Source organism: Octopus sinensis, linkage group LG5 (genome assembly GCF_006345805.1).
Source record: "Octopus sinensis linkage group LG5, ASM634580v1, whole genome shotgun sequence".
Classification (NCBI taxonomy): Eukaryota; Metazoa; Mollusca; class Cephalopoda; order Octopoda; family Octopodidae; genus Octopus; species Octopus sinensis.
The window spans coordinates 118,095,891-118,120,906 of record NC_043001.1 but is presented as its reverse complement, the minus strand read 5'-3'; the positions used below and the strand labels follow the sequence as shown (position 1 = coordinate 118,120,906).

General features: G+C 37.4%; 1 protein-coding gene and 1 long non-coding RNA gene across 2 annotated transcripts; one reads left to right on the top strand and one right to left on the bottom strand.

The window, feature by feature from the left end:
* Positions 1–6,252: 6,252 nt before the first annotated feature.
* On the top strand, positions 6,253–24,774 carry LOC115212077 (tRNA wybutosine-synthesizing protein 3 homolog). Its single transcript, XM_029780888.2, has 7 exons — positions 6,253–6,552; positions 10,173–10,250; positions 12,038–12,136; positions 14,068–14,139; positions 17,577–17,645; positions 21,022–21,086; positions 24,679–24,774. Exons 1-7 carry the CDS (start codon positions 6,385–6,387, stop codon positions 24,731–24,733), a joined length of 606 nt encoding a protein of 201 aa, XP_029636748.1. The 5' UTR covers positions 6,253–6,384; the 3' UTR covers positions 24,734–24,774.
* LOC118763417 lies at positions 21,528–22,714 on the bottom strand. The gene is made up of 2 exons (XR_004999173.1): positions 22,596–22,714; positions 21,528–21,685 (listed from the first exon to the last, which is right to left on the bottom strand). It is a non-coding gene; the product is annotated as an uncharacterized LOC118763417 (long non-coding RNA).
* Positions 24,775–25,016: the final 242 nt, after the last annotated feature.

Here is a 25,016-nt window from a genome sequence, read left to right as displayed (position 1 = left end):
ATTGATTTCGTTCCAGCACACGATCTCAGATCAAGTCACTCACTATGCAAGTACATCTCTGTAACAATAGGTATTGTTCACTTCAAATTATTGGAATAAGGGAAAAGCATCTCTGCAGAACTTCATTGTCAATGACTTGAATGTCAGGTTTTGTTCAAAAACCAACTCGCTCTAGTCAAAAGATATAAAGTTATCCTGCACCATGATAATGGTCGGCCTCATTTAGCAAAGATAACCTAAGAGACAATAAATTCATTTGGCTGAGAGACTCTTTCTCACCATCCCTATCACCATCAATTTGTCACTTATTCACCTTATTACTTAAACACTTTATGAGGGAAAAAACATTCAGAAGCAGGGACGATGTTGAAACAACACTTCAAACACTTTTCTCTTTCAAAGAACCTGATTATTTTTGCCTGATGAATAGGAAAATGTTATTGTTAATGATGGTATTTTGAATGAATAAATATATTTACGATATGTTTTGTGCTGATTTGAACTTATTACATGAAATGCAGCAAATTTTCTTTTTTTTGGTACCATCATCATCATTTAAAGTTCACCTTCCATGCTAGCATATATATCTTCATATATAAAAAAGAAGTTGTGTGTCTGTCTACTCCGATTTAGATTCCTAACTACTCCCACATTTTGCGGTGCAGTGTAACCAAAACCGGGTATCTTATAGTCGTGATTCATATCGAGCCCTTCTGGGTATTAGCGCGCGTCTACGATGAGTCTATGATTTAAAAAAAAATTTACCATCATTTTTGCGCATTTTTAATGATTTTTGCTCAGTTTATATAAGGGAAGTAACTCTTTAAAAATGCTTATACATTTATTTCCCTTACAAACCCGAGCAACGCCGGGCGATACTGCTAGTATATATATATATATATATATACTCACACACACACAGTGACAATGATTCAAATAAACAGATACTTGGCAGACATGTGTCTCATACCCAAATCTTCAGTGATAATGGACTGAACTGAACCATAACTAATCTGCACATCCTCTGATAACTCATGGATTTCCCCTGAGAGCTACACGCACATCTCTGATGTTTTTCTCAGTTCTGCTGGCTGTGGGTCTCCCAGAACGTTTGTCAATATCGATCTTTCTTTGACCATCCTGGAAATGTCTGAAGCACTTATACACTTACGTGTGGCTCATACACTCCTCTCTATACACTTTCTGTAACTTTGTGCGGGCTTCTGAGCAGGTATCGCCATGACAACTTTTTCTGTCATGGTCAATGCCACGATCACATGCTACACACCTTCCTACCAAGCACTGCTGTAAACAATGGAAGTGAATTAGAACATTAAAACTTAGTGTACATGCACAGCTGAGTTCAAGGTCAATTTTTGCCAAGCAGTTTCACTCTGCATGCTTTAGTTGTGTTACTATGGCAACAGTCTGGATACTTCTTGATCAGACCTCGTATATATATTTTTTATAGAGCAAACTTACACAGATTTCATAGACTCAAAGAATTAGAGGAGGGAAGGCATTACATTGTAGTTGATCAAAAATTTGCAGCTGCTAATGGAAGCAAACAAACGTTGGTAAACTCAAGTGCCTCCTTCATCAGGGTGGATACACTCTTATCTATTCACCATGATGAAGGAGTGATGATAGCAGATGCTAATGTTCTGTGACATGAGGACCAGAGACTTGAGCTGATTTGGATTGCAAGTCAGAAAAAAATCATGATGTAGGAGAGAAGTGTATTTGCATGGATGATGTTTCACTTGCAGTTAATGATTCTGAACAGAAAGAAGCTTGTAAGTGCCACTATGAAAGGCTGCTAAATGTAGAGAATGAATGGGAGGAGAGTCTGACTAATGTGGACCCAATAGAGGGACCAGCTATCTGAATTGACAGTAGCTTGGTAGATAAAGTAATTAAGGATATAAAAACAGCAAAAGCCTGGCCTGTCAAGAATCTCTGCTGAGATGCTTAAAATATCTGGAGTTTGCTTTACTGCTTCCTAACAAGTCAATATCATCAGCAAAATACAGGTGGAAGGATTGACTTGTCTCCTGCGTGATATTCTCTAGTAAGATGTTTAAAAGTACTTGAAAGAGGAGACATCCTTGTTGAACATCCACTGTTGCCCTGAAGAATTTTCTGATGTTGTTCAGAACTGCATTGTTTAAGTTTTTATACAGCATTTGTATTACTTCAATGAGATTGTTGTCAGAGTTGTAATTCGTCACCACTTTCTACAACCCATTGTGCCAAAAATGATCAGATGCCTTTTTGGAAGTCAAAGTTGTGATAGAAATCAGACTGGTACTACTGATGCTTGTTGAAGAGTAGCCTGGTGTTAAATATCTACTCTAGAGAACTCCTTCTAGGCCTAAATCCTGACATCTTCTGTTTAGCAGAACTCATGGCACAATACTTTGCTGGGGTAACTAATTAGGTTGATTGTTCTACAATTCTGGCAGAAAACTTGCCTTTCTTGGGAATGGGTATCATCAATGTTTGGATCTACTCCTTTGGCCAGTACTTCATCTCCCACATCTTCTGCTGATAAGTAATTGCTAGGACCTTGATAAGCTTTGGCCTTCCATATTTTAGGAGCTCTGTTGATATCCACTCCTGGGGATTTCCATCTTTGTGCATGCACACTTCCTCTTCAACTTCATCATGGAGAATTGGAATGTCTCCAAGTTTTCTTTCTGTTGTTGTGGTTGGACAAGTTGATGTCATGATTTAGATTGTGATTGTAAAGGTCTATTCAGATAATCTTTTGATGATATCGATCTCATTTGTGAGAAGCAGGCCTGTTTTGTCATCAATAATTATGGTTGTGTGCTTCTTTGTTTCCATTAGGATTTTGAGGGTTTCATAAGCAACCGTGCTGTTGCCCTTTTTAATCCCAGCTTTGATGATTTTGCACTGGTCTGTTATCCATTTCTCTTTGTCCTCCTTCATTTTCTTCTTAACCTTCCTATTCACAGCTTTGTATTGCTGACCTGCCTCTTGACCTATTAGTTTGGCCTTTCACTGGTCCCATCATAAGTCACATAGGTTCAAGATGTCATCAGTGACCCATGATTTCTTTTTACTTCTTTTCTCTTTGGCACTTCTAGAGCCATTTCATGAAGTGCTTTCTTATATTGTTGGTCAGGCTGTTTGTATTACCTTCTACATGGTTAAGGGCTGAAAACTTGCCACCCACTTTCACCTCAAACACTACTGCAACTCTGCAATCTTTTAGTTTGTTTACAAGCTCTCAGCTTCAGTTTTAATAAATTAATATATGTGTATTAATTTATTAAAACTGAAGCTGAGAGCTTGTCTCACAACTTGAGTTTCATGCAACTGAGATCTTCAGGTAAAGTAGTGGTGTAAAACTAATGTTGCAAGGAAAGATCTCAGCTTCAGTTTTAATAAAAAATGACATATCCTCTACATGTCCTGAGTACTCCTTTCTCATTCATCCTACATTAAACAATGTACGCTGAACTGCAAAAGAAATGCGATTTTTTCAAATGTCATTTTTATATGGTAAATTCCAAAAATTTATTTCAGGGATGTAATTGTAGATATTCCAAGACATGCTGGTCTATGGCTGAGACCCAAATTGCAAGTAGCCTTTCAACTTTCCTCGAAATGAGATGCCAAAATGCAGCTGTATTGAATGTCGTGGGTAGCAGTCGCAAACAATTGTTTTTAAAAACTGATATGCATGTGCATCTTGTGGAGGTTATGGGCATAAAAATGAACTTGAACCGTATTGCTGGTGTTCGTAAGTTTTTTGTTAGCAGGTAAGAAAAAAGCCTCTGCTGAATCAAGGAAATGGCCATGCTTGATATTCATAAATGTTCAAAAAGGAATAAGTAGGAATTTCACAAGGTGTACTCAATGTAAACTGTGGATATTCAGTTGCGGTTTATTTTTCCTTTTATTTTTCTGTTGTTCTTGTCCCAATATCGTTGACTTTTATATGGTACTGAAGGTCTTCCTACCATTTTTGTTTGAAAGGTTGGTGCACCACACCCTGGCCCTTGCATACATTTAGCTGAGTTCACTCATTTGTAAACATTCAGAGTAGACCTCTGACCTGAAGGTTCTGTGACCTAGACATGCATCTTTACTCTCTATACTTTCTAAGATATCAAAACGTAGATCTAAACCCTCTTCTATTCTAAAATATCTCAAAACTTCTTTACAACTCTACAACCTAAGTCTCATTCACCACATCCTACATGCAAACCACGTACCTTATTTCTCTCTGAGAGGCAAATTCCTCAAGTCCCATCTACAATTCATCTCTGCTGTTCAAAATACATCCTCAACTCAAGCTTCTCTTCAAAAGATGATATCTGTGCATACATAGACTACACTATCCTCTTCATTTACCTCTCTCACCTGTATCTCCGCAATACAGCTCAGAGTCTCCTTTCTTGCTCCCTTTTTTTCTTTCCAAGTTCCTTGAACTATCAACAACACTTTAACCATATCTCTTCTGCATTGAGAACATATATCTCATTTCTTGCCATTCCAAAATCATCCCCAGTGGCTTCAATGCTCACTTCTCTTGGTTCTCATACCCATCCCTAGCAATGTTGTCACAAGATGGTCATGGTTGGAATGTCTTTGGTCATAGATATGATCAATGAAGTTTGACTAGACAAAAACAAGTTGTTTAAACTTAGACAAGAGTGCCCCAGACATCAGCTGTTTTTGAGCTGATGAGATTCTTCAGCCTTTTGAATTCAGGCTCTCCACTACTGGTTCTACATATAAATCATATTCTATTAATTTTCTTGTGTCTTTATGATAATCATCATTTTACGCATCCACCTGAGAAAACAATCGAACATTAAAATATTTAGAACCGTTCAAGTCTTCTATTATAATTTCATTTACATTTAGGTTGCTTCTAAGGAATATTTAATCAACCTAGAACTTCACTCATATTTTATTTGAACCCAATGTAATAAGCTGTAACCAAATATAGCAGGCATTTTGTCAGTCACTCTAATGACCTTGTCAATGGAAAACATTTATTAATAACAAAAGGGTATTAAGAATGTGTGCTTAGAAACTTTTAATAGAAGCAAAATCACAACCAGAATCATTTCATTGAGAATGACTTAAATGAAGGCCTCAATCAAAGATGCTAAATATTTTTTCATTTTACAATCAGCCAAGTCAGATTATATGGTTTTACTGTGATTTTTTCATTATTAACGCCTTGAACATTATTTACAATTTATCATATTAAAACAATAAAAAGGAAAAGACATTAGTGTAAATCCATGAAACTAATAATGGCTATTAATTCAACTGAATACATCGGATCTTTTTGGTTTGAACGGCAGTTTTTTCTAGCGGTGTCATATGAAATTGTCACCCATAATTATGACCCTAGTATCAATCTATTGCATTTCAATCTGTTTTAGGGTTAGGGTTAGGGGTGAGAGGAAGGGTATCTTTTTTTCTTCAGAAATGTAAATAAACCCAATCTGTTTCTTAAACGAGGGACATATTCATACGGCACAGAATGTTTTCACCTCAATAGACGTCATTGATTGGTTGAAATTGCAGAAATTGAAGAAAAAAGAACAACAAATATCTTACAAACTATAGAATTTTCTCAATAAAGCCAAGAGAAAAAGATGTTTTATAAACACATTCTACAAGTATAAGAAGTTTAAAAGTGTTTAGCTACGGGGAAATTATTCTAAAAATCTGCCGGTCAAACCGAAAAGATCCAATACATCTGTGGTGATAGACTTAATTTGTGTAAGAGGATCTTTTTGCCAAGAGAAAAAGATGTTTATAAACACATTCTACCAGTATATGAAGTTTAAAAGTGTTTAGTTACAAAGAAATTATTAAAAAATCTGCCGGTCAAAGCGAAAAGATCCGTGTAAGATTTGCAACATTATATTCATCTCAACGTTGAGAATCAAACTGTTATCATTCTATCTCTTATTTGGTATTATTTGGGGGTCATTCGACTGCTGTGTGCAGCCTGTCGAGGGACACTCAAGCGCCTTGTACAATATTCGCTCTTACTAATGGTGCCTACATTGAAGTTCCTTGAATTCTAGTGATTATCCGTCTGTTATCTAGTTTAACTAAGTTATTCACTCTGTATTGGATTATTTCCTCCACCATACAACACAGTGTCTGAGTATAAATTACACTAATCTCCCAATAAAACGTGAGGATTAAAGTATGGTAGGCCCGAAATATTAAAAATATAACCAGAGTTATCTCCCATAGAAATTGACAACTCGCGTGCAATTTCCCCAACCTTGTTATTGATGACGATGACGAGTAAAAGTTATTTTTGTCATCCTTACTTACGCGAATCATTCTTCTGGTATATGTGAATTTGTTTTTAACATGGCTAAATCATTCGCGCTTCAAAAAAAGAACAATCTTTCTAAAATAGACTGCAGTCGAAAGGGATCTATTGATGCACCTATCTTATCTCTTTGCCAATATATCAATTCCCAAGAACAATACTTCACAACAAGTTCTTGTTCTGGCAGAATTACAATATTCAAAGATGTAAGTTTTTTTCATTGTATTGCATACATACAGAGAAACACAAATACGTGCTTATGGCTATACACACATTACAGAAGGGACTTGGTGTAAAGATAAGCACGTGTTTCTGTATCTGATATAGCTAATATAATTTTGTTTGTCTGCTGGTCCGGTAATGTTTTTATTCCTGAAGTTGTATCTACGATCAACTTGTTAGTCCTAGGCCTGAATATTTTTGCGTTCATTATCACAATTGTCGTTATGCTATATCATACGCATATATAGATACACTAATATGGCCTTACGGAAAGGACGAAACCGTTTGCTTTATACGATAAAATGGTTTGCATATTTTGATATTTCACTTGTTTTATATACGTCAGGTTTATACCTTCCGGTTCATTCACGGGGTATCTGGGGAATAAACAGTTGAAAAGTAGAATAACCATTCATTGGTGAGAGATTTTTTTGTGTTAGTAAATATATAGATTAGTTGTTAATTTTGTTTCACCAAAAAACACCTGCCTCTAACGACGAGTCCCGTCCGATGACAATGTAAACAATCACTACTTTGCTTCCGTTTCTACTGTTTCACTTGTCTGGAGAATGTTTACAGCTTATGCTGTTGTTGCTATATTGATTTGTATCCATGGAGCACCATAAATTTGGATGATTTTCCCTTTTCCCAGCGACAAACACAAACAAAATCTATATGCCCTAACCACATCCTATAGCCGGTCATCTTAAAAGAGAATATATTAGCAAATTACTTAACGTCATTAGACTTGGTGGGTTTAGTCATCAAATCGACTACAATACTTATTCTTTAAACTCTGGTGTCTATCTCTTTTTACCAAATCACTGGGCTTTGGGGCCGCAAGCAAGCCAACACTGGTTGTCAGAAAAAACAGAGACGTGTGCACCCCCACCCATAAATACATACAAACATATATGCATGCATGCATGCGTATATATAGGCTAACTTACTCGATTTTTTACGTCTCCTTTTTTTTTTGTGAAACAGCTTGATGTATCGGTGAATAATCCACAAGTCCACAGCTTGTATTCTGACTGTGTCTGCTTGTCGGAATTCATCCAAATATCTTTGAACAAGGTCTGGGGCTAAATTTAGATGACTATATGCAACTGTTGGTGCTTTTAACATTCCACTGGCACAAGTGCCAATCAGGCAGTACTGTCATCGGCCACGTCAGTGATTTTGATTTCACTTGCCTCAACAGGTCTTCGCAAGCAAAAGTTTATTGTTCAATGAATGAAGGGTACTTATACGTGAGCTGGTCATATACACCCCTGGCATAGGCCATGACTTATGGTCTCACTTGGCTTGCTGGGTCTTCTCAAGCACAGCATATCTCCAAAGGTCTCAGTCACTAATCATTGCCTCGGTGAGGCCCAATATTCGAAGGTCGTGCTTCACCACCTTAACCCAAGTCTTCGTGGGTCTACCTCTTCCACAGGTTCCCTCAACAGCTGTCCTCATCCGATCCCAACACATGACCATAGCAGCACAGTCGTCTCTCATGCAAACCACATTTGATGCTTCTTAAGTCCAACTTTTTTCTCAGTGCGCTTACACTCTGTCATGTATGCACACTGACATTTCACATCCAGTAGAGCATAGTGGCTTCATTCCTTGCAAGCTTAAGCATTTCCTCAGCAGTCATGGCCTATGTTTCACTGCTATGTAGCATGACTGTTTGTACACATGCGTCGTACAGTCTACCTTTTATTCTGAGCGAGAGACCTTTTGTCACTAGCAGAGGTAAGAGCTCTCTGAACTTTGCCCAGGCTATTCTTATTCTAGCAGCTAGAATATTCTCTTGGAGCATCCACTCCCGCTACTGACTTGGTCACCTAGGTAATGGAAGCTATCAACTACTTGTAGTTTTTCTCCCTGGAATGTGACAGAAGCTGTTTTCTGCACATTTTCAGTGTTTATTGTTCCTGAGCATTTGCCACATACAAAAACTATCTTCCCAGTTAGCCTTCCTTTGATATTGCTTCACCTCTTAAGTGTCCATAGCTTACACTGGGTACATCGTATGGAGTTTCTACCTACGCCTTTTCTAAGATCAAGCAGGGCCATCTACCTGAAGGGATTTGTCGTTTGTCTGCCTTCCTACTTATTAAGACTTTAGTTTTTGTTAGGTTAACTTTAAGGTCCTTTGATTCTAAACCTTGCTTCCACATGTAAAACTTCTCCAGTTCTGGTAGTGATTCAACAATTAGAGCAAAGTCATCAGCATAGAGGAGCTCCTATAGGTATCCTGTTTTAAATTCCTCTGTTATTGCCCAGAGGATTTGATGAATAAGAGGGGGCTGAGGACTGATCCTTGGTGGACCACTACCCCTACCCAGAATTCTTCACTGTACTCATTGCCAACCCTCACCTTACTGACATCATCCCTGTACATGGTTTGCACAGCTCTCACTAACCATTCATCTATCCCTAGTTTCCTCATTGACCACCAGATAAGGGATCAGGGGACCCTGCCAAAGTCTTTCTCCATGTCAATGAAAGCCAGGTACAGAGGTTTATCTTTGGCTAGGTATTTCTCCTGCAGCAGTCTTACCAGATATATAGCATCAGTGGTGCTTTTCCCTCGCATGAACCCAAACTGCATCTCATCTAGGCTGACTCTCTCCCTAATTAGTTGGGCTATGACCCTCTCTGTGACCTTCATTACCTGATCCAACAACTTGATACCTCTGTAATTATTTGTATCTAAGGCGTCACCTTTACTTTTGTTGCAGTTGACTATGGTGCTGCTACACCAGTCATTGGGTATGACTTCTTCGTGTATCACCTGGTTGACTATACATGTGACTGTGCTATAGCCGACACTGCCAGATATTTTGAGCATCTCTGCAGTGATTCCTGATGGGCCGGGGGCTTTCCCTGCCTTCATACTCTTGATTACTTTATCTACCAAGGTACTCTCAATTCGGATAGCTGGTCCCTGTGTTGGGTTGGCATTCGGCAGACTCTCTTTCTCCCATTCATTCACATTATTAATTTCACTTTTGTAAGTTTTAGGAAAAATATTTGAACGTTCGACATTTGAACAATTCATCGTAAAAAATTAGGGAGGGGGCAGGAAGATGGATCACCCCAACAACTATTCAACAGGACCCTGTGCTTGTGCACACCTAAGCACAACGGTAAATCCTGCACTATATATACATGTATGTATATCTCAGATTTCTGCCCAGTTTCCATCTCATCTAACATAGACCTTCACAAGTCATTGGTTGATCTGGTTCCATCATGGATGACACTTGCTCAAGGTGCTGCAAAACCATTTGGTTGTGAAGTGAACTTCTTAACCACATAACTATGCCTGTTCCACTTTGTAAAATGAGACAGGATGGTCTTGGTTAGAACATCTTTAATCGGGGTTCTTCCTAGTTAGCTAGGGTAACAATATTATTGCAACGGAAATGACTCCTCTTTAGTTTACATGTGTGGGTTAAGTGTTTCTCTGGATTTCCTCCCTGTCCCAAATGTACTTATATAAGTAATGAAAAGATAGGATTCACAATAGACCCTCTTCTGTGTTCAGCTTAATTGTAAGTTTGAATATTGCTTGTATTTATTTTATATTATTTTCATTTTTTAGGCTGAATCTGATGGAGTGAAGAAGAAAGGCTGTCGATGGCTTTTTACAACTCATGAACTGGTCCATCTTGAGGATACTGTAAACATATTTAATTTATTTTCTCTTTTTAATGCTTTTGGTTAGTTTTTTGAGGATAAGGTTTCTCCATTATTTGTGAATGATGAATAACTACAGAGTGACCATTGTCCATCACATAAATCGTATCAAAACCCAGAACCATATCAGTACTCATTTCAGTGGCTGACTATGAGTTCCTGTTCAGAGAGATTGTGAGCTGAAGCAGTTTCTTGTTGCCTTCTCTTGGCTTGAAAGATGTACTATACCCTGCACTATAGGCCAACAGATCACTTGTTAGATTATACTGTGCTCCTGTTTCATAGAGCAAGGTGTTGTATTATATGGCATCTATGAATTATTAAGTAGATTGAGTCAGCGAGTGATGAATGTCTGATTCTTCAGCTAGCAGCCCAACACTTTTTAACTCCCTGGTTTTTCTTGTGAAATACTAATTCTGCATGAAAGACTTGAGGTATCACTGAGGGTTACGGGCACTATTTTTTTTAATGATAATTGATGAAACTATGAATTTTACAAAGGATGATTAGAACTGAATAATGTTGATATTAGATGGTGAGATAAATATGGAATAAAACAATAAAGTTCTTGATAAAAGAAAATGAAAGAAGTTCAGAAATACTTTGTTGAATTTGTGACTGTATTTTAATAACTTTTACAAAAATGAAAGTTTGCAATTAAAGTGTAAAGAGATGATACTTGGTTGAAGGTAGTGGGCAAAATATAGGTGGAAAAAGGAGGGGTGAATATGGGAAAATGGTAAAAAGTCTGTTAGAAACTCAGTTATCTTAAAATATGTACCTAATCAATATTTTAAAGTATTTAGCTGGAGAGGCATTCTGATCATTCTCTCTAGCTAGATTGGACCAATGAAGGAAATTCATGATTTTTTGACCTACTAGAATTGGTAGCTAAATTATTTTTTAAATTACACTCTTCAAAAACAAGCAGACATATGGTCCTATAAATGTGATATGCTGATCGTGGATGGGCTTTCTTTAGGTTTGCTTGATCAGGGCTGACTTAAGGTTAAACAACAGCTGTAACTATTACTTGATCTTCATCAGTAATCTTTCAGTTGTCAGTTTGAAGTTTGGAAAGAGTGATTCAAATGAAAATGACTAAATGATTGTATTCATATTTTAGTACAGTCATTGCAGTAGGTATAGTTATCTAAAGTAAAGAACTGAAAATAATGAGATGATAATGAAATATTGAGTGTGGAACATGAGTTCAGCTAAATGTAATGAGACAATGAAATAGAGGAATACCAATATGAGTAAATATTAAAGTAAGTAATAAAGATGTTTCAGTGATAGACTCAGACAGTGATTGGTTTGACAACGGTTATCTTGGAGTTAAAATGTGATGTCAAGGGGAATAATAAGAATAGTAATAGCAAAGTGTGTTAGCTTGTTTAACCCTAGGCTAGCAATTATTGACCAGCAGTGGTCCAGGCATGACCATTGTCTCTAACTCTTTTTTTTTTTTCGTGAAAGTGTATCTTGAATTACTTTATTCAATATGACCTTTTTTAAAGACAATAATATCAATTTCTGGGAGATTTGGTTACTATTTCTAGTAGGACAAGTAATCACATGGATATGTTCTTCTTGGCTTGAGGTATGTCTGGTTGTCATAGAGTAGATGGAGTGAATAGAAACAGGTGGTTTGGAGTCAGTTTTACATATTGTTTAACCTCTGTGGTTATGGGTAAATAAATGTGTTAAAATTGAACTTAAATTCATATTCATTTTCTGTTTTATGATGTTTGCTTGCAATATTCACAGATAGCACCACTCGAAGAAATAACTGGGAATGCTGTTTTTAAATTTGAACCCTTTGTGATGCATATTCAATGCCGAGAATTACATGATGCTCAAACGATTGTAAGTCCTAAATTGTCATTAAGAGTCCTTAAAGGAAAGAAGAACTTTTGAAATATGTTTCTTTTCAATACATTCAGTTAATACAAAAATAAAAATTTAAAAAACCTTCTTTGCCTTGATTGTAATTTAGGTCAGTAAAAGATAGTTGTTAACAGTTTTTATCTCTCAAGTAATGTTTTAATGTTCTTAACTGATTTATGGATATTTTGGTGGCCATACATCTTAATCTTTGATGTGAAGCCCTGGCTGAAGATGAGTTGCATAAATATTTGGATGATATGGATAAATGTTGCTCTCTATGTATGCTTTTTTATACTGATTTTCCTTTTGATTTTGGGTGCATTTTCCCTCTGTCTTCATTACCCTTTGAACTATGCAACGGCCAAAGTAAGAGGTGGGCAGTACAGTCTCACTTCTGTAGGGTTGATGTTGCTCTTCTTTAACATGACTTTCATTGATCTTTGAACCACTTTTGTCACTTAGCCAAGCTCTGATCATAGTGTAGTTGGTTCTTCATGATCTTACAGGAAAAACACATGTCAGAAATATGCACAACATGTCTGCGATATCTTAGTTGATGCCTGTGATGTATGGATTCAATGTGGCTAGCATGACAGACTTCTGTGTGTATAATTCTATGTTGCCAAGATGCTAAAACTATCTTGTAGAGTCAATAGAGTCTTGATGTAGCTGTGTGTGGTCCATATTTTGTACCCACGCAGGAGAGAAAGTGGGAACACAGACTGTCTAGTAAACTAGGAACTAGATCTAGAAGCTTAGGCAGTTATTTAAAAAGACTCTTTCTAAGCCATGTAAAAAGTGCTGAGGTCTGTCTCGACCACTCAGGCAACTCCAAGGGAAGTTAGACATCAGAGAAAGTAAAGATAAATGGTTTGCCAATGTTCTGTGACAAGAAGATCTAAGGTGTGTGATTAGTTGGATTGCAAAGCAATATACTAGAATCAAGACATTGCAGGAAAATGTGTACAGAATGTTAGCAATACACTGGCCCTCACTAACACTGAGAAGAGAGCAACTTGGAAATATAGCTCAAGAGGTTACTAACTGTAGATAGCATTTGAACTTAGAAGGAAAGAGGTAAAACTAAATACTGTAATTGACTCTTGGGTGCCTTTAGTGGAAGTCACTTTGTTGTAAGCATTCCAACCAGATCTCTGCTTTGAAGATGATATAACTTGATGTGTTATTTACTACAGCAACTTTCCTTTAACTGTCCCATTATTTGTTAAATAGTGCTGATGGAAAAGGTTTCTCATAGAACAAGAACCCAAACCTGCAGTTAGCACTTTAAAAGGCAGTCCCCACCAGCTGGTATATAACCCTGCATGGTTTTATTTCTCTTGTCCATGAGAGTAAGTGTAAAATTGTTTTGGGAGGTGCACCCAGCTGGGTTATATGCTGAGCTCAAAGTATTGGGTAGCAGTAACTTGAGTCATGATATCTTCTTCGCTCCACCCCAGCCATCAACTTTTACCTTAATCAAAACTATTCAGCCTTAACCCTTTAGTGTTCAGCTTAATCTGTTAAATGTAATACTTTTTTCACTCAAATTATTTTCAATTAATCATACATTATCTTACAGCTTTGAAGTTTCGATGGTGTGATAGTTTATTCTTAGAATGTCAATGTAGGTTAGGTGTGAGGGGCTAGATATGGCCAGTTTGAATGTAAAACATGTAGGATATTTGGGCCGGATATGGCCGGCTTAAACACCAAAGGGTTAAGGATATCCTGCAAATGTTATGGCTACTATTATTTCTCCTTTCACTAAGCCATCAAAAAAGTGTGTTTACCATTTTAGTTCCTCTGTTGTCTCCCCCAACTACAGATAATATTGCTCTATTTACTGAACAATAAATTTATTTTGAAGGAATGTTGAAAATATTTCAATATTTACTCATTTGTTTCAGCATGCTGTATCTGTTGCTTCTGGATTTCGCAACTCTGGTATTACAGTCAACAGAAAGGGGAAGATTATTGCTGTAAGGAAGGTCTTTGATTATATTGATTATATTTTTTTCTTTATTATTCAATTTTTTTTTTGTTGCAGCTATTTGACAAGAGATTTGATCTGAGAGTGGCTGAAAATACTAAGACCGATGCAACAGAGTAGAGTCAGTTTAGTAATTTAAAACACACATACACTGATATATAAATTTTAAGATGATGATAATTTCCTTAATAAGATATGTATACAGTGGAGTAGAATATCAGTATCCAGGTCATACATCTGTGGCCAATGACTTTAATACAAGTGATTATTTTATTTTATATCACATTTGGTCAACAATAGTGTCTTTGGTTATAAGTTGCTAGTGGGCAGTCACTTGTTCACTGTGCTGTAGATGCCTTGAGTGACAAAGGAAATATCTGGTAATTTAGGTGGAACAAATATAATGTATTTTCATTTGAGAGCACAATTTTTCAGTTTTAATACAGATGTTTATATTTTATTGATGTTTACATCATTCACAAAAAAATTGGCAACACACACACACACACATACTCACAATCTCTCTCACTCATTCACTCAGGGTTTCAGCATGGTTTCCATCTGCTAAATTCCACTCACAAGGCATTGGCCAACTCAGTGCTGTGGTAGAAGACATTTCCTGAAAGTCTGCACAATGAAATTGAACCTGGAAGCATGTGGTTGTGAAGTGAACTTCTCAACTGCAGCCATGCCTGTATCTACTATATATATGCTATTGAAAAAAATGTAATAAAACTATGAATCTAATCATGTTGTGTATATGTGTGGGTGTGTATATATGTATATATATATCAATACATATATCTCATCATTACTCTCATCCTCATTTAATGTCCATCTCCCATGCTGGCATGGGTTGGATGGTTTGACAGGAGCTAGGCAAGCTAAAGAGTTACACCAGGTTCCATTGTCTGCTTTGGCATGGTTTCTGCAACTGAATGCCCTTCCTAATGCCAACCACTTTACAGAGTTTTATTGGGTGCTTTTTATCTGACACCAACATTAATACTTTTTACATGGCACCAAGTAGGGTTACCAGGTAATTTGTGAGACGAAGACCTCTCAACTGGGAGAGGTACTGCAGCCAAGGGAGATGGCTTTGTGTCAGTTAAGAGGTTAAAATATAATAGAGGGATATAGAGTCAGGTGTCTTACTATTGAAGAGATACTTGGCTACCTCAGTAGGAAAAGAAAGGAGAGATAGAGTAAGAGAGAAATAGAGGGTGGAGTGAGAGAAAGATATACATGGCACAATCACAGGCATGTCTGTGGTTAAGAAGTTTGCTTCCTAATCATGTGATTTTGGTTTCAGTCCCAGTGTGCAGGTGTTTTGTACTGTGTCCCTTGGCTGACCAAAACATTGAGTGGATTTGGTACACAGAAACTGAAAGAAGCCAGTCATATGTGTGTGTGTGTTGACATCATGTAATATTTATAAATGTGCATCACTGACATGCAAGCAATGGTATTAATTCTTCCATGAAAACATGACTGGGTATGGAAAATATCACTTTGTGTTGAAAAAGGGTGGATTGGCAAAAAGAATTGTCTTTCTCTACATAATTTCTTCTGACCCATGCAAGCATGGAAAAGTAGTTGTTAAAAAAATGATGGTGATGAAGAATCACTGCTTGTGTCTTTTAAATAGCTAAAATGTCTCTGCTATGATACAACTGCTTTATTTTCACATTATCATTTAAAAGGATTTAATTTTTAATCTGTTAGCTACCCTTACTTGTTTCTAGTCAGTAAACATTGCTTCCATCTAGGCATATTTTGCTGAATACACCCCTCCCCCTAAGTCCTGAAAGTCCTATGCAACAAATGAGGCAGCCACTATGTGGTTATGATAATAATGAAATTATTGTATACAGTGCTCAGGTGCACCACAACTTGTCAGAAAGTGCATATAAAGTACATGCAGTAATGTAGAAATGTCTGGAAAGCGAACAATGTATGAGTCAGATACATGCTTGTGTGTGTATGGAGGGGAGAAAATCAAGTGTAGTGTTGGTGAATCTCAGGAAGCATGGAAGTTTTGAAGGATGCAGTGCTCCGACAACTAACAACTGATGCCGGCAGTTTGTTCCATGCTTCAGCAACTCTCAGCATGAAAAAATGTTTCCTGGTTGTTCTGTTAACTTTGAAATAACAGTGAAATATTCATCAAATCACACCTGCTGTCTTAAATAAAAAGGAAATATTGGATAACATGCTTCTATATATGTTGTTAGCATCCACCTGTTTTGAGAGATGAGTTTTTCACTATAGATCTGTCCAGATTTGAGTTCCAGTCCAACACGACAGAGCTAACAATCTCTTATGCTGCCGCTTTATACAGTGACACTAAAGTAACCTTTCTGGAGTATAAGCCTAAGTTGGATATTTGAAGATCCTGGAGTGGCCAAACACCAAAACCCTACTCTCAACTTCACTTGTGTGATTTAAAAGGGTTCAGAGTAGGATGTTTGGTACCAGTTTGGCTGTTGAAGTTGCCAGAAGAATGTTGAGGTGAACACTTTAGGGATGCTCTTTCAGATTCATTCTAATGTTGACTCTCTATCCGTTATCTCATGAAACAGTGAAGCTATTTATCCATAGTTGGGGATCTGTAACCCTAAACTGGAGTCCATTCCAGGCATGTCAGTCAGGGCCTGCTAAAGCCAGGAGTCATGTAAAGTAGGGTCATTACTCCATAAAGTAATGACAGAAGTCACTACCCACTACCTAATACTGTGTATCAGAAAAGCAATTATAGAAAAAGTGGGATAGTCACATCTGGAATGCTTTTTGATCATAGGTTTGACTACAGTTGACTTTCACAACAACAAGGCTCTTGAGAGTCAATGCTTTGCTTTTATTTCAGTAGATGAAAGATATATCTTCCCCTGATTGAACAGCAGTCTCTCAAGAAGTAACATTCCCAGATAATGGCTGTTACTTACAGGCTGAGGAATGTAGAATGATAAATGTTTCTGTCCAGAGGCACAACAAAATGCTTTTGATAGATTTGCACTATAGCATCATAAATTACAGGTTTCCAATAGGTCAGTCACTGGTTCACTAGTGAGAGATTTATTATGACTGTCTACATTCTACTTTGAAATCTCATTGTGATTAACTTAACTATTCCTCATTTTTGGTAAAATAAGTGACATGCATCCAGTGAGGTTGATTGCAGTAGGCATCTATCAAGGTTAATTTAAGTAATAACCATTTCCTCAATGTATTTGTAACATTATCTTTTTTTTAAAAAGTAAGCAGTTATCTTATATGAGTGTCATTAAGGATTGGCAACTGCCAAATATTGAAGTTTTCATAATTGGGTCTAAATAATTGTAAAAATGTTTTAAATAAGTTGAATTTCTCAGGATAGAAAAGCCTTCAAATAATGTTGCAAAATCATTGTGTTTTCAATTTCTTTAGGCAATAAGAAGCACTCAGTGTTTAGAAGTTCCATTATCAAATAACGGTGAACTCCTTGTTTCCAAAGAGGTAAGTAATCTATGGGGTGGGCAGATTATTATTTTACCACATCTATTATACAGTCCCTTCTACTGCATGAAGCAATGAGCTTTTGTGTCAAGCTGGCACCAATGTGTTTAGTTTATACTAAATATTGTTTAGGATGAATAAATAGTAAAGCAGATATTGGAGCTTGATTTAGTCATCTGACTCTTTAGATCCTGTCAAACCATCTAACCCATTGCCAACATGTTAAGACGGATGTTAAATGATGAAGATGATGGCAGCTGTGGCAGTGGCAGCTTGGAATTGGGCTGTTGCCATTGCTCATCTCATGAGTCTTCATTTATTGGTCTTCTAACCTACAGACTCCTTCTTGACAAAACTAAATATGTTTTTCTATATCAAATTTAGGTGCTGTTCATGATTTTAACATTTTAACTTATTTTCATATATTAGGTGGGTCTGGAGGAAGAGGCTTTGCAGACCCTCCTGAACTGGTATATTGATGCCATTTATATTCATCTTGAACCTTTGTAAGCTAACAATTGTGGGAAAGATATGAGCAGGGATGGAATCCCAGAGGGCTGACATTCTGTAAAAGAATGGCTGAGTGTAATGATTTGTAAATTGTCTTTGAATTGTCCCCACCTCTTCAGATGCCCCTGTGGGAAATAAAATAAATCATTATCTATTATATTAAAATGCTAATGATGGATTCCTTTGGTGTTAGAAAAATCTGTCAATCCATATAAAAGGATGGTAAAAGTGTGTGCAAGAGAGAGAGAGAGAGAGGCATGTACACAAAGATGTGCGTGCACACACACACACACACAAGTGTATGCTATTGGCGTCCACACATACATACACAATTAGCTGTATTTGTGTATGTGAAAGAGTGGGGGAGGGTATGTGTATATGTGCTCATGCCATTAGTGTTCAAATATGTGTGAGTGTGTACATGTGCCAGTAGTATTTGACTTTCTCACCTGCACTATTTACCTGACAATTTAAAGCATGAGTTTTAGAGCAAATCACTGCTGTGAAGATTGGACATTTATCTGTTTTATTAATAATAAGGCAGAATCATTAGCCTGCTGGTCAAGATGCTTCGTGGCTTTTTGTCAATCTCTTTGTTCTGAGTTCAAATTCTGTTGAGATTGACTTTGCTTTTTATTTCTTTGGGGTCAATAAAATAAGTACCAGTTCTATATTTGAGAGATGAGGAATTATGTACATTATTTACATTTGACAGATATTTGAGCTCATCTTGTTTGTTGTTAGCACAACATTTTGGTTGATATGCTCTCCAGCCTTCATAAGGTGTCTTGAGGAAATTTCGAAACTGGGTTCTCATTCCTAAGGTATTTTTTGGTGGTGCTGTTGTTGTTGTTGTTGTTCTTCTTCTTCTTCTTCTTCTTCTTCTTATTATTATTATTGTTGTTGTGACTGCCTGGAATCAAATCTTGGGGTTAGTAGCCTGCTCTCTTAACCACTAAGCAATATACCTGTAGGCAATTATGGAGTGAATTTTAGGGCTTATATATCTAATATTTTCCTATCCTTCCTTAATACCAGTTCCCATATGCTATTCATATCTGCATTAGTTCTGCTTAGGAGGTTATTATGTCTTAGCATATCTGCTGCTTATTTTAGTTTTCGTATTTTCCAGTGGTATTCCCTGTTTATTATTTTATCTTCATCCCACAGGGGGAGGTGGTCTCTGTTTTTCCATGCATGATCAGCTATACTTGATTTATCAATATCTTCTCATGTCACAGCTTTGTGATGTTCCTCTACCCTTATTTTGAGGGGTCGGCATGTTTCGCCTTTGTATTACTTACCACCATTACTTACTGCATGGGTAGAGTACACGCAGTCTTTGGTGATATTCTCTTCTATTGGTGGTTTTACTCAAAGGAGATATTTACGAAGTGTTGTATTACTCTTGAATACTGTCCTGATGTCATATGGGCCCCATATCTTTTGTATCTTTTCGGAGAGGCCTTTCACATAGAGTAGACAGACTGTGGTCAGTTTACAGGTTTCATCCTCTCTATTCTTCATATTTGGAGTGGATAGTATGTTTTTGGGGTAGTTGTTGCTTAATAGGCTTTATCATTTCTTTGTGGAGTGTATCAGAATCACTACTTATATTCTTTGCTCGATGTTTTAGGCACTGAGCAATCCCTCTCTTTACACTATATGGATGGTGGGAATTGAAGTTAAAGTATCGTCCAGTGAAGGTTAGCTTGCGGTATACAGATGCCCTGGATCCATACATGGTGTGTGTTATTAACGTCCAGGAATGCTCCATAATTGCTCATGGGCATATGGCGAAGTGGTTAAGAGTGTGGGCTACTAACCCCAAGATTCTGAGTTTGATTCCAAGCAGCGATCTGAATAATAATAATTATAATGATAACATTGAAAAATACCGAAGGAATGAGAACCCAGGTTCGAAATTTTCCCAATACACCTGATGAAGGCTGGAAAGTATATCAGCCAAAATGTTGTGTTAACAGCAAACAAGATGAGGACAAATATCTGTCAAATGTAAATGATGTAAATAATGAAAATAAGTACCAGTTGTGTACTGGGAGCGATTTAATTGACATGGCACCCTCCCCCCAAAACTGCTGGCCTTGTACCAAAATTTGAAACTAATATATTGGGTCATCCAATAAATAATGCTGTTTTTTCAATTGCATGAACTAAAAGTTGGACGGGGATGGGATAAACTACCTGAATGAACTTGCTATAAAAGCAGGTAGTAATTTTACCTTGTTCTTATTCTTAGTTTGAAGTAGGTTTTGAAGAATCCAGTTCAATTTCAAGTTATTTTTTCAAAGCTATAATGGAAGTGACAAAGGAGCGTATTTGGCATATTTTGCTTTATAAGTTCAATAAAAGCAACAACACAACGGAAAGTGTGAGGAATATTAATGCAGTATTTGGCGATCAGTGTAAGCCAGTATCAGTTGTGGTTCCAGAAATTCTGAGCTGGAAACTACAGCCTAAAAGGTGAGTCTTGTCCTGGGAGATATGTAGAGCTTGACGAGGATGTCCTGCAAACACTGGTAACTGTTGAGGAACTAGGAGAGAAGCTTGAATTTGGTCATTCAACCATTCATCAACACCTGTGTGCCATCGGAAAAGTCAGAAAATTTGGTCAGTGGGTTCCTCAAAAACTTTCTGAGTCTAATCACATGCAGAGAGTGAATGTGTGCTCTTTGCCTTTCATCCTTTCAGGGTCAATAAATTAAGTACTAGTTGTGTACTGGGGTTAATCTAATTAACTGGCCCCCTCCCCCAAAATTTTGGGCCTTGTGCCTAGAGTAGAAAAGAATATATTGTATTGTTTTATGTTTCTTTATTTCATTACTTTTTTTCTTTACTTCTATAGTATATTGATTATATCATTGGAATAGCAAACCAAAAGATGAGTGAAAACTTGACACGAATTCAAAGGTATTTGTTACATTTTTCAATTTCTAGAGTCTCTCCCAAACCATCTTAAACAATTATTCTGAATCTATAATAAGGTTTCAAGTTTTAGTTGGGAATTGCTTGTGCTTGGGAAAGGTATAAACATCACCACTTACCATTTCCCTTCTCTTAAAAATCAAAAACTATACCTGACAAGAAATGAGAAATTTTTAAAAATAGCTTTTTGCTTTTTGCCATGTCATTATGAGTTTAATGGTTCTACAAATTTATAAAAACACTCTTGGAGTGGTTGGCGCGTTAGGAAGGGCATCCAGCTGTAGAAACTCTGCCAGATCAAGATTGAAGCCTGGTGCAGCCATCTGGTTCGACAGCGCTCAGTCAAATTGTCCAACACATGCTGGCATGGAAAGCGGATGTTAAACGATGATGATGATGATGATGATTGGAGCAAGTGTTTTTTTGTTGTTGTTGCTGTATTATTTTATAATTGAAAACATTTTGAGTGGTGTCTATTTTTTAATTCGGTTAACTAACTTTATGCTGAATTCCTACAGTACAATAGCCTTTTATTGCAAACCTGCATCATCTTATCTACGAGGCCCAACATCCTAAGATCTAACCTCACGCAACACACCCTTCTATTTGCCGACGATATCAAACTGGTCGCTCCTCGTGGTAGTATAGAGGATCTTCGTCGAAGCCTCCACCAAATTTGGAAGTGGTCTAACGATTGGGACCTGTGTCTGAACGTGTCAAAGTGCTGTCATCTGCCTGTCGGCTCTACTCCTGCAACTCAACTTGATTTCGAGCCGGGTCGTCTGCTGCTGGAGAGGACCGATCAGGTAAAGGACCTGGGTATCTTGGTGGATTCCTCCTTTTCGCCTTCGGCCCAGTGCATCCATGCTGCCAACAAAGCATGCGGAATTCTGTTTTTGATTCGACGGTCATTCGGAATGCTCACAGCAGCCATATTCCTACCACTCTATGTCACGCTGGTGAGACCCATATTGGAGTATGGGATTCAAGCCTCTTCTCCTTATCTCCTCAAAGACATACAGCATCTCGAAAGAGTCCAGAGGCTGGCTACCTGCATGGTTCATGGTCTCAAAAATTTGTCCTACGAAGAAAGGCTGAGGACGCTCGACCTTTATTCTCTTGAAAAACGCCGCCGCCGTGGTGATCTCATTCTCGCCCACAACATCATAAGCGGGAAGTGTAACCTCTCGAAAGAGCTGTTCTTCACTCCTGCTCCGGAGCGTCGGCTGCGGGGTCATTCCGAAAAGCTCTACCTGCGACGATTTCATCTCAATCGAAGGAGAGGAGCTTTCTCCGTCCGGGTTGCGGATCCGTGGAACAAGCTGCCAGACGAGATGGTGAAGATGCCGACGACCGCTTTGTTCAAAGCCTCCCTGGACCTCAAGTGGCCTGAACTCTTTACATGAACACCACCCTGTACTTAACTCCATGTCCCCCTACATGGCCTTGCTATTTGCTTTTGAGCCAAATTAACTAACTCACTAACTAACTAACCTCACCATTACTCTCCATGTTTTCCTTGTTTTTCTTCTACCAGAAATTATCATTACATGATTAATAACAGTACTGAGGTTAATATTTGGAATGCTATGGTAACTAAGTGCTGCTTAATTATCATAACATCTCAGCACTTTTGATTATGCAAATCTACAATGTGTTGCATATCTTCACCACTATAGCAGTAGCAACCATGTCAGTTTACTAAAATGTTTTTTGATTAAATGCCTCTTTGATTCTATACTTTCCCCCCCAGGTGTTCCCTAGCTCATCCCTTTCCTTGTAATGAATGTTTCTTTAAGTAACCCCCAAATTGGACACTTGATTGCAACAGTTGTAGCAGATACAATTGTTGAGGCCCCTGTTTTAGTTGGTTGACTATTGCATTGTGCAAGTGAGGTGGAGTTATTACAGAGAAACACCCTCACTACTTCTATTCCCAACCAAGTCAGTATCTTCACATCGTCAACTTTGAAATTATTCATATTTCTATTTTCTATTCACATCCATTTCCCTGAAATATTTTTTCTTATTTTATAAAATCTATTTTCTGCTAAGGGGATAGTTTGGCTTTTTGATTTTTGAAACTGTCCTCGAATATTGCATGGCTGGATATGATTGCATCTCTTCATTTTCTTTTTGGGCTATTGGTAGTTAAATGAAAGTTTAGTGGTATTTTAAATGTACTTGCTTGGAAAATAACACCAACAAGGGCACAGGTATAACTTATTGTTTAAGATGTTCACATTGCAACTAATGATTGTTAAGATGTTCACTCCCCTAAGTGTGGAATCTTGGGGGAAGGGCACTTCTAGTGCTTCAGGTCAAGCAAAGTCGTATGAGTTAAATGTGGTTGATAGAAAGTATGTGAATGTTTGTTGGAGATTTTTTGTAATTGGATTGTACTTAGTCTGGTGCCCCTTTCAGACCAATTGCTTGCCAGTACTCAAACTAGGTCTGTACTATGACCATATCTTCCTCCCACCAGTTTAGGAGACAGAAAAAAAAAGAAAGAAAAATTTCTGCTTTTATATCTCTGACCAAGGTGGGCTTGCGAAATTTTTTTTCCTACGAGAGTTCCGGGCCCCATTAATGAACTCATTTGCATACAGCCAATCAGAGCTCACCTTGACCTTGTTGTCAAGTTAACAAACACACTACCAAGTAAACTCAAGACAAAGAATGGTGTTTGAAGTCAACCGACCGCCAAGTTATGCCTGATTTTAGAAGGAGACAAGTTATTAGGTAGATTTACATCTATACCTATTATCGGATTTTGTTAGGGCCCCATATGGGAAAGATGTGGGTAGAGGGTGATGTGCTAGCAACCCTCACCCCTTACTGTTTTACAAAGTAAACAACAACACAAATAACTATGCAGAAGCAGCTATGATTGAAACAAGAACAAGAACAACAAACATAGCTGGTTCTGCGTAGTTATTTGAGTTGTTGTTTACTTTGTAAAACAGTAAGGGAGAGAGGGTTGCTAGTGCATCACCCTCTACCCACAATTTTCCCATCCACATCTTTACCATATGGGGCCCTATCAAAATCCGATAATAGATATTGATGCAAATCTATCAAATTATTTGTCCCCTTCTAAAAATCTAGCATAACTTGGCGATTGGTCGACTTCAAAAACCGTCCTTTGTCTTGAGTTTACTTGGTAGAGCTTTGATTGGCTGTATGCAAATGAGTTCATTACTTGGGTCCGGAACTCTCGTGGGAAAGAAAATTTCGCTGCCCGGAGTGCTATGTGCACCAAAGAGAGCGTGACAAAGACAAGGAAATTTCTACGACCGTCAGTTTGTATACGCCGACGTTCAGCTTACCCGGTGCGCCAGCAACCCAAGGCCTTTGACTGACTGTTAAAATAAAAGCTTAATATTTAAACTTTACTTCTGTTTTATTATATATTACAATGAAATCAGTTATAGTACTGTAGAATTTCAATGTAGGGCATGTGATAAGTAAACCAATGGTCCTAAAAACTATTCTCCACTGTGTCGATCAGCAACAGAAGTACGTATCTATTATTTAATATATCGTAACTGACGTAATCTTTTATTTTCGTTTTCAGGTTATTTGAGAACCTACAAGAAGCAAACCTTAAAAGTTCTGGATCTCACATTTGATTATTTTATAGTAATAAATATTTTTGTAACATAAAACAATAGTTCTGTTATAAATGATTTTTTCATTTTATTTTAAATATAGTAGTGGGTTTGATATTATTTTCCCTTTTGTTTATCATGGTTGTATTTCAGTCGAAGTGATTTGAAAGTGCATAGATAAACAAATTCGCATCCCCATTAGAACATTGGTTAAATCTGATGTTCAGACATTTTTGATAGAATTTGATTTTTTTCAATTAACGATTAGGTTGTAGGTGAAACGACGAGTGAAGAAAGAAGCATT

Bases quoted from the DNA above. Each gene is read 5' to 3' on its own strand.
- LOC115212077 (XM_029780888.2), top strand. From the start codon at position 6,385: ATGGCTAAATCATTCGCGCTTCAAAAAAAGAACAATCTTTCTAAAATA. The intron at 10,251-12,037 runs GTAAACATATTT...CAATATTCACAG, and splicing joins TGGTCCATCTTGAGGATACT to ATAGCACCACTCGAAGAAAT. The intron at 14,140-17,576 runs GTAAGGAAGGTC...CAATTTCTTTAG, and splicing joins GAAAGGGGAAGATTATTGCT to GCAATAAGAAGCACTCAGTG.